Source organism: Hemicordylus capensis, chromosome 2 (genome assembly GCF_027244095.1).
Source record: "Hemicordylus capensis ecotype Gifberg chromosome 2, rHemCap1.1.pri, whole genome shotgun sequence".
Lineage (NCBI taxonomy): Eukaryota > Metazoa > Chordata > Lepidosauria > Squamata > Cordylidae > Hemicordylus > Hemicordylus capensis.
Genome location: NC_069658.1, coordinates 238757792 through 238773320, shown reverse-complemented (window position 1 = coordinate 238773320; position 15529 = coordinate 238757792). Strand labels below are relative to the sequence as shown.

At 45.1% G+C, this 15529-nt stretch overlaps 1 protein-coding gene across 1 annotated transcript in view; it reads right to left on the bottom strand.

The window, feature by feature from the left end:
- Nucleotides 1-10386, bottom strand: part of LOC128344061 (H-2 class I histocompatibility antigen, Q9 alpha chain-like) — a 69985-nt gene extending 59599 nt beyond the window's left edge. The window contains exon 1 of the mRNA XM_053293495.1: nucleotides 10223-10386. Coding sequence (XP_053149470.1) covers nucleotides 10223-10289 — 67 coding nt within the window. The 5' untranslated portion in view covers nucleotides 10290-10386. The remainder of the gene's footprint in view (nucleotides 1-10222) is intronic.
- Between the last annotated feature and the right edge of the window lie 5143 nt (nucleotides 10387-15529).

The window sequence follows — 15529 nt, the reverse complement described above, 5'->3', positions numbered from 1 at the left end:
ACCTCTTTGTCGTGTTAGCACCTTGAATCACACCCACACACAAATTGGCAGCCAGTGCACAGTCCCTTCAAGATTGAATTTACCACAGAAATTAACATAAGCACAATTTATAATTTAAAATAATTTCATATAAAGCAATCCATAGATTCTACAAATCTAATTAAAAGCCAGGATTCATGTATGTTTCTTGGGGGTGCTTTTCAAAGCTGTCAGAGATGGGAAGGCTGTTATTTCTAAAGGAAGCCCATTCCAAAGCCTCCAGGTGGTAACAGAAAAGGAATGGCCCCGAGTAGGCAGCAATCAAGCTGGTGGCAGCTGCAGACAGACCTCCCTAGATGATCCAAATAGGTGGTGGGATTCATAATGAACCTCTTAAATACCCTGGGTGTAAGCTGTTTAGGACTTCATAGGTTGTCACCGGTACCTTGTATTTTGCCTGGAAACATACTGGTAGCCAGTGCAGTTCTTTTAATATAGGAGTAATATTGTCTCTTCGAGATGACCCAGAGACCAACCTAGGTGCCCCATTTTGCACCAATTGCAATTTTTGGACTAAGTCATGTATCTCTCAGACTAATCTACCTCACAGGGTTGTTGTGAGGATAAAAATAACTATGTACGCCACGCTGAGCTCCTCAGAGAAAGAGCGGGAAATAAATGTAATAAATAAATAATGTACAAAGGCAGCCCCACATAGAGTGTACTGCAGTAGTCAAGTCTGGAGGTTACCATCATATGCACTACTATTCTGAGATCATGAAACTGATGCAGCTGGAGAATCAGCCAAAGCTGATAGAAAGCACCTCTGGCCACTGCCTCAACCTGACATACCAGAGAGAGGTTTGGATCCAGAAGCACTACCAGACTGTTCCTTCTGGGGGAGTGTAACCCCATCCCGAGATGTCATGGGCTTGGTTAAAAGACGCTGGCTCAAATGGATGGGCTGAGCATCGTTCTGCTCCCTGCCAGGGGAGGGGGGAGAATAGAGAAGGACTGCTCCACTCTGCCCCCCCCCACGCCCCCGCAGCCAACCTTCAGCCGTAGTAAGAATTTTTTTAAAGCAGAGGTTTGGCAGGTTTTGGGGGGCCTCATGGCTGGGCAGTCCGGGTGCCCAAATTACCTTGGTGCGCCCCGGGTGTCCGGCATCCAGTTCACAAAACAGTCCTTTTTCCTTGGCACAGACAGAGGTTTCATTTTCTTTGCGCTTCCCCGCCTCTCACTCAGTTCTCCTGCCCTTGTACTGGCAGTGCCTCCCTCCGCTGTCACGGAGTGGTGGAACGAGTTGGGCCAGGGTGGGCGAGTGGGCAGATGCCGCTGGACTAGCTTTATGATTGAGAAATGGCCCTTAGAGACCTGTGCGGAGCCCAGCGTTGGCACCCGGTTGGAAATTGCCTCCCTCTACGTTCATACCCTCTGTAAAAATCCTCCTAAACATGGTGGCAGAGGTCACGTCCCCTCCAGGTCCTACCCTTGACAGAGGGTAAGAAAGCAGAGGGATGCCGTTTCCCAAGCCCATGCTGCGTTGAGACAGCAAAAGAGGGGGGAGGTAGCCACACTTAAGAACATAAGAACAGCCCTGCTGGATCAGGCCCAAGGCTCATCTAGTCCAGAATCCTGCTTCACACATTGGCCCACCAGATGCCGCTGGAAGCCTAAAGGCAGGAGTTGAGGGCGTGCCCTCTCTCTTGCCATTACTCCCCTGCAACTGGTACTCAGAGGCACCCTGCCTTTGAGGCTGGAGGTGGCCCACAGCCCTCCGACTAGTAGCCATTGATAGACCTCTCCTCCATGAAGTTACCTAAACCCCTCTTAAAGCCATCCAGGTTGTTGGCTGTCACCACATCCTGTGGCAGAGAGTTCCACAAGTGGATCACACATTGTGTGAAATAGTACTTCCGTTTGTTGGTCCTAGACCTCCTGGCAATCAATTTCATGGAGTGACCCCTGGTTCTAGCGTTGTGTGAGAGGGAAAGGAATTTCTCTCTATCCACGTTCTCCATGCCATGTATGATTTTATAGACTTCTATCATGTCTCCCTGCAGTCATCTTTTTTCTAAACTAAAAAGCCCCAGGTGGTGCAGCCTTGCCTCATAAGAAAGGTGCTCTAGGCCCCTGATGATCTTGGTTGCCCTCTTCTGCACCTTTTCTATGTCTTTTTTTAGATGTGGTGACCAGAATTGTACATGGTACTCCAGGTGTGGCTGCAGCATAGGAAGTGGCTGCACTTCCTGGAGCTGACCCCAAAAGTGTTGGAGATGGAGTTCCAGTGCATTGGCCTTTTGTACCAACTATCCCAATGGCCACTAGAGGCATTGGGAGCAGAGACAGCTAGTGAGGTTCTGCATACGTGTCTCTGGTTGCTTCTGCTCTATAACCCCTGCTTGGACTCCTCCTCAGGTCCTCCCTGTAGTGAGTCAGTCCTCTTCCTTTCCTCCTAGAGAGAGAGGATGGAAACATCTCTCTCCCTTCCTCTTCATTATGTAGCTGGCAGACAGAATAGGTCTTTCCTATCTCAAACATACTTCCCCAATAAATCAATTTAGTTTAGACTTTACACTACAGCGATCTCCATGCAGGTTCCTTAAATAGCTGCCCCAACTCAACTCTGCACTCTGTAACTGGAGTGGCAGCTTTCTTGGTGCTTTGCTAAATAATCACAAACCCCAACAAAAAGCAGCAGCAGCTAAGAGGGAGGGACCCAGCAGCACTATAGTGGGATCACCGCAGTCCTGGTGCTAGAAGCAGCGACTCTGTCCCTGGGTGCTGCTTTGACTGGGCTTCCTCTCTTCTGGCATGCTCACTGCTCTCCAGACATCCCTCCCTGTCACCCTGGCCGCTTGCGTGGTTAAGGTGCCTTCCCCACAGGAGGAGTGAGTGGAATGAGTGGAGGGTAAGGTGCGAGGGGGAGGGGTTCTGGTCTTCTTGGGCGTGATGTTGCTTGGGAATTGAAGCCGAGCTCTTAAAATTCCATAAAGACAAAATGTATCCTGTCCAAGCTTTTCTGAAAGTAACTTTGTCTCGATATAGTGATTTATTTTGATCTAGGCATTAGGCTCCTACTTGCTGTACTAGATTCTCTTCGCTGCCACTTATCAAAATATGACAATTCTTGGGGAATAGTGCTAGATTCCCTCAGTAGGCAAGATCTGGAATAACGATCACATACAGAACAAAAGCCTTCAATTAATTAACTAGGAAATACAATTGTAGCAATCTTCATTACTTAACCAGTCTTTAATAGTCTTTTGTCTTTTTCAGAAAGATTCTGCATATCATATGTAACTATTATTGTTCTCAGCAGATTTTTAACACTCAGTGATATCATAGTTAAAATATGGTATTCTGAATCTCTCACACCTGGCAGAAACGAGTAGATTAACCCTGCCTAAGATCTCCTGCCCTCCATCTTAAGATAATCTAAACTGCCTTTGGGGTTTTCCATTAGGCCCACGTTTTCTCTCCACTTCATACTCAATTCTGTTGTGTGACATCCAGCCTGAGAGAAAGTCCTGGAGAATTCAAACATGTGCTAATGGCTACTACTACTACTACTACTGGGAGCCAGCGTGGTGTAGTGGTTAGAGTGCTGGACTAGGACCGGGGAGACCCGAGTTCAAATCCCCATTCAGCCATGATACTAGCTGGGTTACTCTGGTCCAGTCACTTCTCTCAGCCTAACCTACTTCACAGGGTTGTTGTGAGGAGAAACTCAAGTATGTAGCACACCACTCTGGGCTCCTTGGAGGAAGAGCAGGATATAAATGTAAAATAAATAAATAAAATAATACTTTGCAATAGGTTTAGTTGGACCCAATGCAAAGTACAACCCTGCTTTGCCCTTTCGAGAGACATGCTCTTGCCTTCCCTGACTATTTGGGGAGGCAGAAAAAGAAGTGGAGGGAGTGAGATGGCGCTTGGAGAGGCTGGAGGGACCCATGTGCATCAGGAGGGGGATGAAGCAGAGGCAGCCCCAAAGGGGGCAAAGAAAGGGCTGCTGCCTCCCAGCTCCTGACATGTTCATGGCAAACTAGCAGTTGCAATGATACAATAGCGCCCTCTGCTGTCAGAAGGGAACATGGCTGCAGGTTCCTCATTCTCAGCTGATTTCCCAGAAAAGGCAAGGCATGAACAGAGAATCAAAGGGCTAGAAATATTTATTTAATCATTTTTCTATACTGCCCGATATAGATATCTCTAGGCGGTGTACACAGTTACATAGCAGATGTAGAACAATATAAAACAGTTAAACCTTGCAAAAAGTTAAAACCATCTCAGTAGATAAAGACATATTAAAAATTTTAAATTGAAGTTTATAAGCCTGGGAAAACATGTATGTCCTGAGGGTCTTCCTAAAAGCAAGCGGAGAAGGAGATGCTCTTATTTCAATGGGGAGTGAATTCCAGAGCCCCGGGGCAGTCACAGAGAAGGCCCAGTCCCAAGTCACCACAAGATGAGCTGGCGGCAACTGTAACCAGATCTTTCCAAATGATCTTAGTAGGCGACAGGGCCCATGACAGAGAAGGCGCTCTCTTAAGCACCCTGGACCCAAGCCGTTGAGGAGGGCTTCATAGGTAACAACAAGCACTTTGTATTTCATTCATAAACGTAACAGCCAGTGAGAGAGAGAGAGAGAGAGAGATCAAAGCGGCCTCGCTTGTGGGTTGAAGAGGCCTCCCATTCCAACCACGGAGCTGCTCATAGACAGATGCCACTGCAATAAACAGTGAGGGTGGGAGGTTACTGATACAGACTCCAGCCAGTCAAATCTCCAGCTTTGCAAATCTGGTTTGTGCTCAAAATGGCCAAACGGCCTCTGTCCTATTGCAGTGCAATTCTTTTAAAATTGGTGTTATATGGCCCCTTCAAGTTAACCCAGAGACCAATTTGGCTGTTGCATTGTGTACTAGTTGTAGTTTCTGGACTACATACAAAGGCAGCCCCACATAGAGAGCATTACAGTAGTCAAGCCTGGAGGTAACCAGCATATGTATCAATGTTTTAAGGTCATTTTCCTCCAGAAATGGACGTAGCTGGCATATTTTTTTTAATTTTTACATTTATAGCCCGCTCTTCTTCCAAGGAGCCCAGAGCGGTGTACTACATACTTGAGTTTCTCCTCACAACAACCCTGTGAAGTAGGTTAGGCTGAGAGAGAAGTGACTGGCCCAAAGTCACCCAGCTAGTATCATGGCTGAATGGGGATTTGAACTCGGGTCTCCCCGGTCTTAGTCCAGCACTCTAACCACTACACCACACTGGCTCTCATTTATCAGCTGAAGCTGATCAAAAGCACTCCTGGCCACTGCCTCAACCTGAGAAACCAGGGAAAGCTTTGGGATCCAGGAGCAGCCTGGATTCTTGATCTGGCAATGGGGCTTCCCCTTGTCTAGTGAGGACTCCAATGCCATCCACACACCCCAGGGATAGGTGGGATAGTTGCTCATAGGAACCAACGGAGACATCCAGGAGTTTAGTGGAGCTGTGACTGAGCAGCAAGTGTGTGTGTGTGGGGGGGTGCGTGGGTGCTGGGACTGGAACTATGGCATTGGGGGAAGGGGGTTTAATCTTCTACCCACACAGGGGGGGCCTGATCCAGATCAGGACTGCAGCAGGGGCAAAGGGCTGAAACTCTTCTCCCCAAGTGCTGCAGTTCCAATCTTAATCCCCCTCCTTACTATTTAGAAGAATAAAATCATGCAGGGCAAATTACGTGCTTATGCCCTCCAATGCCCATCATGTCACTGGAGGTTAGGACAGAGGCCGTTTGGCCATTTTGAGCACAAGCCAGATTTGCAAAGCCCTGACTGGCTGGAGTCTGTATCAGTAACCTCCCACCCTCACTGTTTATTGCAGTGGCATCTATGAGCAGCTCCGTGGTTGGAATGGGAGGCCTCTTCAACCCACAAGCGAGGCCGCTTTGATCTCTCTCTCTCTCTCTCTCACACACACACACACACACCCCTACCTCATATTCAAAAGGTCTGTGGCTTTCTGTGATCTTACTCCTCCCTCCAGCTCAAAGCAGATCAGATGAGGGCAGGAGGGAGCTTGAAACCACTTCCATTTGAAACCACTTCCAAGACCCTGTCTAGATTAACGCTACTGGTGACTCTCCCTCCAGTTCAAACCACAAGCTCTGAGCAAGCACTCCCCCCCCGGTTGCATCTGATCTGGACTAAAAGCAGCCGGGGAAGTTCTCTTTTGTGGGCAGGATTCAAAGAACCACCAAAATCATTCAATGTGCCCCATGTCAGGAAACCCAGGCCTAAGGTGGTCCACCCACCCTAAGGAATTTCAAAGTCCAACTGGTTCCCATTGCGGAGACCCCAACCAGTAAGCACTGCTGCTTGGTAAGGGGTCCTTCTTGAAATTTGCCTTTCATCTGTGCCTAGCTGCTCAGCTATTCCTCCTGCTGCCCCAGTCACACATGCAAAGCAATAGTGCCAGAAGAACCCTGAGTCTATACACATTTACACAAGTGTAAGTCTATTAATTTCAGTTGGATGACTCCCATATATGTATGCATGGGTTTGCAGTCTTTTCCTTTGATGCTGCCCTACTAGGTTTTGGTACAGCAGCTTCTCACAAGTTGATTTCCCTCATTATGGCTCCTATTTTATATAAACCCAAAGCAGTCAGCACAAACAAGCAAAATCAAGCTATCATAAGACACACAAATCAATAAACTACTACTACAAATATTTATACACTGCTCTTCAACCAAGGTTCCCAAAGCAGTTTGCATAGAAAAATACAGAAATAAGATGGTCCCCTGTCCCCAAAGGGCTCACAATCTAAAAAAGATAGATAATATAGATACCAGCAACAGCCACTGGAGGGATGCTGTGTGGGGGCTGGATGGGGCCAGTTCTCTCCCTGCTAAATAAAGATAATCACCACTTTTAAAAGTGGTGAATAAACTCATTAACATCATAAATATAACCCAATGTTAACACAACAGCAACAAATATCAAAAAAGCCATGTTTTAGTCTGCATACAGAGTACAGGCTTGCCAGGTCTCCACAGTGAGAGCTTTCCAGAGAACTGGGCCCACCACTGACCAGGCCCTGCTCCAAGGGGATGCCTGTCTGATAAGCTGAGCCCAGATCAAGGCCACTGATGGAAACCGCAGCACACAGAGAAAGGCAAGTATGGGGAAAAGGTCATCCCTCAGGAGCCCAGATCCCAAATCGTTTAGGGCTTTAGGAGCCTTAAACTATGAACTAGGCCCAGCAGCTCAGAGACAGTGCAAATTGAGCAAATTGGTGACATCCAATAGCCCTAAACCTATTTGTTTGGCCTGGCCTTCCAAGGCTTGTAAAGTGTTGTTGTTTTTTAAAAGTATTTTAATTGGTTAAATGGTTTTAATCGTTTTTTAATTGTTTTTATATTGTTTTTAGCATTGTGTTAAGGACAGCCCACACAGACTCTTCTACAGTGATCTGATCTAGGGGACCAGAGCATGGGCCACAGTGGCCAAATCTGGCTTTTCCAGGAACTGCCACAGCTGGTGCACCAACCAGAACCGATAAGAAGTGATCCTTATCATGATATCCCCCTGGGCCTCTAAGAGAAGTCCAGGATCAACCAGGACCCCAAAATGCAAACTTGCAGACTATCCAGATGGCAATTTATTACAACAGAAAGTGCAAAGCACTCTGAATCTTACCTCAAGGCAATAAAGCACAGAATAGTGAAAGTCTTCACACAAGTTCCAAGTGTGCTCTTACTCCCTGCATACATGATGCTGCAGGCTTCTATGCTACTTCCTAGTACCATCTTGCCCTCTGTTCTCTGGGGAAAAGGGTGGGTTCTGAGAAGACATATCCCTTAAACCCCAGTCGCCAGAAAGCTGGTAATGAAAAGGGGATGGGTTCTTCTTGGGATGCAAGAGATGGCCAGCAGGTGGAACTGTGAACGTCACACAAGATCATTGCTTGGTGTGTGTAGAGAGTAAGATTGTACCTGTACCTAGAAACAGCAGTGTGTATAATGAGTTAAAGAAAATATTTAAAAATGACATTTCCTAAGAAGCCAGAATCCTTCCTGCTGGGAATAACACAAGGTGCAATTTCTACAACTAATTTAACATTTTGTATGTACACTTCTATGGCGGCCAGAATTATATATGCACAGAAATGGAAGAGTAATGAACTGCCTTCAAAAGAAGACTGGCTGATAAAAATCTTGGAATATGCGGAGATGGCAAAACTTACAACACTAATAAGAGACCAAAATTTGGAATGTTTTAAAGAAGATTGGAAACCATTTTTGTTGTATCTAAAGAATTACTTTCCTACTATGGACTTGACAGCAGTGTTCAAAATTTAGTAAAAAAACCTGCAGGTTGGGTAGATTAACTGTGTTTGTAAAGGTTTAAATTTATGCTTTGAATTATTATTATAGCAAGGGTAAACTTTATAGTTGATGATTCACGAAGAGATGTGTGCGGGAAGTCCACCTTTGTGTATTTGTAATGAATGACAATATTACTATTGTTAAAATCAATAAAAATTGAATTTGGGGAAAAAAAGAAATAGCAGTGTGTGTAACACTGTGTTTGCAACTTGTGCAAAAGCTTTGAATATCCCACACCTTATTGCAGGGCTGCTCAACTTCAGCCCTCCTGCAGATGTTGGCCTACAACTCCCATAATCCCTGGCTATTGGCCACTGTGAATGGGGATTATGGGATTTGTAGTCCAAAAACAGCTGGGGCGGGGGCCTACGTTGAGCAGTTTGCCTTATTGCCATATTTTATTTTACTTTACATTTTATATCCCGCTCTTCCTCCAAGGAGCCCAGAGCAGTGTACTACATACTTAGGTTTCTCCTCACAACAACCCTGTGAAGTAGGTTAGGCTGAGAGACTTTTATGGAAAGACTCTTGGGGGAAAAATGCAGGTGTATGGATTGTCAGCACATGGGTGGTAGATGTAGCTGTGAATTACACGTGTGTGTTTCACAGAGGACCAGTGTTCTCGCTAAGAGGGATTCCCAGGTGTTGTTGGCTACAACTCCCATAATCCCCAAGCAAAAGCCATTGCAGCTGGGGATTCTGGGCGTTTTAGTCAACAACATCTGGGAATCCCTGTTAGAGGGAAGACTGCAGAGGACACCTAAATCTCTCATTGCAATTTGTATTCATGCTGGAATAAGTTGTGCTCTAGACAGACCTTAAGAGTCTTTTGGGGGAGTGCAACCCTGTCCAGATCAGCTAGATCAGCTGAACCCCCAACCAACTGCACCACCATCTTGTCTGAACTACAATCTGACAAGCTTCTTCCTCCCTACCCAATTTGACATGTCTATAATGGTGTGCTGCCAGGTAGTGTACAATAAGAACTCAGGAATGATGCTGTAACTGCTTACAAAATTTACAATGCAGAAGCAACACAGAAGTCTTTTGGGGAATTATATCTGAGGGCTAACAGAGCCAAGTGCAAAGATATGTTTGACTGAGAGAACACGTTTTCCCCTTATTAAGGCAATCATAGAAGCCAGGGAAGGAAGAAGGCACCCCTCCCCACCCATCTGGCTCCTCAATCCTGGCCTAACTTTTGTGCAAGTCCTTCAGAATATGAAGACATTTCGGTTGCTAAAGCACAGGAGGAGAGATTAATTGCAAAAGCAGGTGAGAGAAATAACTGGGTTCAGAGGAGAAGGAATACATGATGGCGTTTTGGCAAACCTGTCATCTAGACTGAACATGAAGTTTAGGAAGTTAACATTACTGTATGGGGAAGCCCACCACCCATGTTAATGCTAATACTAGGGACTATCACAGGGTCCCCACCCCCAACTGTAAGCCAATCATTGTACAGGAGATAACAAAGAAGTGGTCCCTCTCCCACAGCACTTGCAAAACATACAAGTTAGGATAGGGATTTTTTCCAAGAGTTGAGGCTCTGTTTCAGATAGGGCACCCCCAAATCTGCCTACCTTTATTGCAGGCCAAGGAAATAGATTACAGGAGTGTATTTGTATTTCCAATGCAAATTGGCTTATTACAAGGTAACGTTACTTTTGGTAGGGTTTTCCCCCCATTAGTTCTATTTTTGTTATAATCATCAACTTTTTTGCGACGCTACGTGGCCTTTTAGGCTTGACGTAATTTAGGACCTCAGCATATCATAATCAAGCCCCTCTGACTCCATCCACCGGGTTCAAATTCTGCTCGCCCTCCCCAGCACAAGGAGAATTTAGCCCCAGAAGTACTCACCAAAGCAGGATCCCATCAGAAGGGCAGCTGCCCCTAAGAACAGGACGTGCCAGCGAAGCAAACGCATCTTGCAAAACGACAATAAAACAAAACAATTTCAAGGCAAGTGCAACCTTGTAGCGCCGTCGCGAGTCACGAACGCAGACTACTTGAGAGTCGAGCGCACACCCAGAGAAATCCAGTCCAGAGAGCCCCGATTGGCCGAGGGGAAAATATTCGGCCTATAGAAAAATGCTCTCCGCCTCCGACAGTAGTTGCTGAGCAGATCGTCTGGCGGCAGGCTGTGAACTGCTGGAAAAGGAAAGAGAAAGTTTCCTCGGCAAAGTCTTTTCGGGATTCCCCTTCGGGTGGCTGTAGCGGTCTCTCCTCCCTCCGCTAGTGAAGCGGGCGGTGATTAAGTAAGGGAGGAAATAGGGCGATACAAAGCTTGGAGGGGCCGATGCTGAGAATAAAAACCATGTCGTCTTGTTGGGGATAAAAATCCTTCTTTGGCTGACGGAGGGGGGAGTGGAGAATTAGCCGCGCAGGCCAAGGATTGCTGCTGCGTCACACAGCAGTTCTCCATGCCTGGCTAATGGATGCTGGAAAGACAATGTTAAATAGGAGTAGCCAAAGTAAGCCTTAATTCTTCATAGTAAATTCAAACTCGGCAGTAGATGAGAGTGTGGTGTCACACGCGAAAGTATATTGCTTGCAGAAATAATAATTCAACAGAATTTCATTGTTGCAACATTTTTGCCTTCCACGAAGGAATATGGTGGTAATCATCATGAAAAGAGTAAAAAAGAAATCCCCTCCCCCCCCCCTTTTGGGCTATGGCCCCAAAGCTCAAAGATATATATATTTTTAAACCCACTAAAAATAATCTCTGTTGGAATAAGAGCTTCCCAATCTCTGGCTGCCTGCAAGAACACTACATAGGAACGCAGGAAGCTGCCATATACCGAGTCAGACCACTCAGGATTGTCTTCACAGACTGGCAGCGGCTTCTCCAAGGTTGCAGGCAGGAATCTGTCTCAGCCCTATCTTGGAGATGCCAGGGAGGGACCTTGGAACATTCTGCATGCAGATGCTCTTCCCAGAGTGGCCCCATCCCCTAAGGGGAGGGGAATATCTTACAGTGCTCACACTTGTAGTCTCCTATCCAAATGTAGACCTGGGCAGACCCTGCTTAGCAAAGGGGACAAGTCATGCTTGCTACCACAATGCCCATTTTCCTCTCCTTAAGAGACACCTGTTTCTTCAATTAAGGTTTTGAACTGTTTGAAATTGTTCTGTTTTATTGTTGTTTTTAACTTTTCATTGATTGAATTTCATGAGAACCACCTTAAGATCAGGCAGCATATACTTTTTTTAATTTTACATTTATATCCTGCTTTTCCTCTGAGAAGCTCAGATAAGTTTCAAATAAGTACATGCTTATTTTTATCCTCACAACAACCCTGTGAGGTAGGTTAGGCTGAGAGATACATGACTGTCCCAGAGTCACCCAGTGAGTTTCATGTTTGAGTGGGGATTCAGACTCGGGTCTTCCTTGTCCTAAGTCCAACACTCTAACCACTACGCTATGCTGGCTCTCTATGCTGGCTATTTGAAAAATAAAGAAAACATTAAAGAAAACACAAAACATGACAACAGAGAAACAGTATGCCTTTGTAGGCATTGCAGCCACTTTGAACACAGTTTTGTAGAAAAGCAGTGCCTAGTGTTTTTTTAAATAAGAATAGTTACAGAACTTCTTTCAAAAATGAAAGAATACCCTCCTGAATACTGGGGTTTAAAAAAAATATTTTTTTAAAAGATCATAAAACTCACCTGGCTTTTTAACGTATTTTACTGCAACTTCTTATTTTTTAAAAATATTTATTTCTTTAAATCCAGTTTTAATTGGTCCAGCTTTAGTTTATCTGTTAATTTTATACTGTTAAGAGTTTTATTCTACTTCTTTGTAACTTTATACTGTTTTTAGCCTACTTTTCTCATGGAAAGTAGTCTTATGAGGTCACCTCGCCAGGGGCGTATCTAGGGTAGGGCAGGCAGGGCACGTGCCCAGGGCACCACTTGAAGGGGGGGCCTGAAAAGCCCTAGAGGCCAGCGGGGGGAGGGGGAACCATTGCAGACCTCCCCATGGCCTTTAGGAAGCCCCCCCGAAGGGGCTACAGGTTATATATATTTTTTAATTTAATATAATATGTCACTGTACACATATTCAGTTTGGCACTATGTACAGAGAATCAGTGCTTGTGAATACTGAGCTGAAGCTTATGAGCTAGGATTTTATTCATTTGCTCTTACTTTGCTTCCTGTGATAAGTGAGTTAAATGTGATGTCTTAATAATATGACTATTAATGGTCAGTTTGTCTTTGAATCAGTGTGAAATCCTTAGTATTAAGGCCCACTGGGAGTTTCTTGCTCTCTTTCTCTCATTTTAACTGTCTTTCTGGAATACTAGAATACATTCCAAGCAGTGACACAGTTTACTCTGCATATCCTTTAATTATTTTCAGAGTATCTGGGAAAAGTCAAATTCTCCATTTATTTTTAAAACTTATGTAATAGTGATGCAACAATGCATAGTAGAGAATTAGACAGGCACTTCTGTTTAGTTTTCCAAGTACACCTCCACATAGTATTTGGGTATTTCATGAGCCCCAGCATACTGAAATTTGTAGTTTTCCAGCATTTTTTGGTCTGGCTACGTCCACTGCTAAATAGTTTTTGAAATATTAAAAGATTAATGAGCTTGACTTGTATTTTTCAGCTGATATTATGGTAAAGTTATCTGAAAGATGGGTGTCAGATGTTTGGACAGTGGGCGCAATATCAGTGCTTGCCCTAGGTGCTATTTTCCCTAGATACGCCTCTGCACCTCGCTGTGTGTCTGTCCATCCATCCATCCATCCATCCATCTGTCTGTTTGTCCTTGTGTGTCCCTAACAATTTCACAATGCCTGGACTGATTTGGATCAAATCTTGGTTCACTTGTAGTGCCACATATGTATTATGTCTATGTCATCTTATTGCCATCCTCCACCTAATATGCGGTGCACCCTGTTCTTACAGATGATGCTCTGCTGACTACTGTTTTACTGTACCCTGCACATTGCATTTGGTGTTTAACAACAAAAATTGCATGGATTTCAAGATGGTAATTAGCAGTCAAAATTATAGTGAAAGGAAAGCAGGCAGATTAATAATTAAGTAAGTAAATTTATTACGGTCCTTAGACCAGCTTAACATTTAAAATAATACAATTATAATCTACAAAATATTCAAATTGCCAACACAAGCTCCACGAAGTTTGGGCGCAACAAAGCAAAACTTGGCCACATTTATAGATGTAACTGATTTAAAATTTGACAGCAAAAAATCCAAGTAAAATTGATCTGTATGGCCAGGATGGTTCTTTAAGAGAGGAGCAATAAACTTAATGCGAGTGTCCCTATAAAATTGACAATACAGAATAACATGAGAAACTGACTCTATATCCCCTGAGCCACAAGGGCAAAGACACAATGCGTACGGAACTCGTTTATATTTCCCATTTAGGAGTACAAAGGGAAGAGCATTCAAACGAGCAAGGGTCAATGCTCTCCTAAACTGAGGTAAAAACATATGATCTAAATATTCAGCCAGTTTGTAGCTGAAGTTTTGAGAGCCTATACAGATTCCCCTTGGTAGTCGAGCACACTCCCCCTGCAGATCTATGTCTAATAGTCATTGCCTAACAAAACATATTGCCTGGTCTAAACCCCTCCCTATAACATTTTCTTGGGACGTGCCCAGTTGATGCAGTTTTGTTTTTAAAGCTATTTCCCATTTAGATGTAAAGCTGTCAATTAATACTAAAGGTGCTAAACCGACTAGTGGTGTGCATGGAACCACAGAGGCGCGGTCCGGCACTGGGGGCGGGGTCTAGCTTTAAGGGCGGGGGGGTAGTACTTACCCCTCCTGCCGCTCTTCCCCCTCCGGCGCTGCAGTTAAAAGTGAAGTTTTGTGGGCGCCCGTCACCGCCATGCGTGCGCCGCACATGTCACACGCACGCTGCATGTGATGTGTGCGATGCGTGTGTGCATGGCAGTGACGGGTGCGCGCGCGCCGCAACGGGCGCATGCGTGCTGGTACTTTACTCTACTTCCAGGCAACGACGGGGGCAGGGGCGGCAGGGAGGAACACTGCCGCCCCCCAAACTTCACTTTTAACTGCAGTGCCGGAGGGGGAAGAGCGGCGGGAGGGGTAAGTACTACCCCCCCTTAAAGCTAGACCCCCTCCCAGTGCTGGACCGGCCAGGTTCCGAACCGGTTCGGAGGCCTCTAACATGGCCTCCGGACCGGTTCGTGCACACCACTAAAACCGACTGGGAAGAAAACCAGCTGCAGCCAGAATTTGATTATACAAAACCAGATTTTCATTTTCAAGGTGGTGACCCCAACCTCTCTACGGAGAGCCACATTAGCTGTGCCTCTGGAGGCTTGAAGGATAGCCCTTAAGAATTTAGTTTTGACTGCTTCTAATATTGTAAAATTATCAAAAGGCCCAATTTGTGCACAATCAAGAATTTGAGGATATATTTTAGCCTTCAATAATTTGACAGCTGCTGGGACAAAAAGAGCACCTCTCAAGAAGTAAAAAGATTTAATCACATTTGCCGTCTGTTGGGCACTGTGAGAAACAAAGCTAAGGTGAGCTTTCTGGGATCTGCTAGAATGAAATACAACCTCTAAATACTTGAAAACCTTGACTTGCTCAATGTTATGTCCATTTATGGACCATTTATGGATTTTTGGGCGTTTTGCAAAAACCATCACCTTAGTCTTGGTATAGTTTACCTCCAAGGCCTCCCTCACAGTATAGACACTCAAGGAAGGGCAGATTAATTCTTATCAGAACTCCTTGTATTGTTCTGCTATTGTTATTGGAGCTAGGAGGACCCTGTCAGCATCAGCTCTCAGCTGCAATGTCTCATATTGACCATTGGGGGGCTTTAGGGTCATGGGTGGAAAGTGCTGGACTCCTCCCCTCTTTGTTCTTCCAGCGTTAGTCTCCATTTTTGTCTCTCCAGAGATGGCTGTTTGTTTTGGTCTCTCTTCAGCCATGATAAGGGCTAAAATAAGCTGCAGGCTCTCTTTCTATCTGTTAGTAACATATAAATAAAACCTTGTTCTTCAAACTTAAAGAATTGTCTCCAGACCTCTTGCTTGGCTGAATTCTCACCAAACTGGTTTTGCTCTGCTATTTGGGGACTGAACTACCATTCTTCCCCTACAATTGTAAGCTGCATTGAGCACTACTGCACTGGAGGGTGG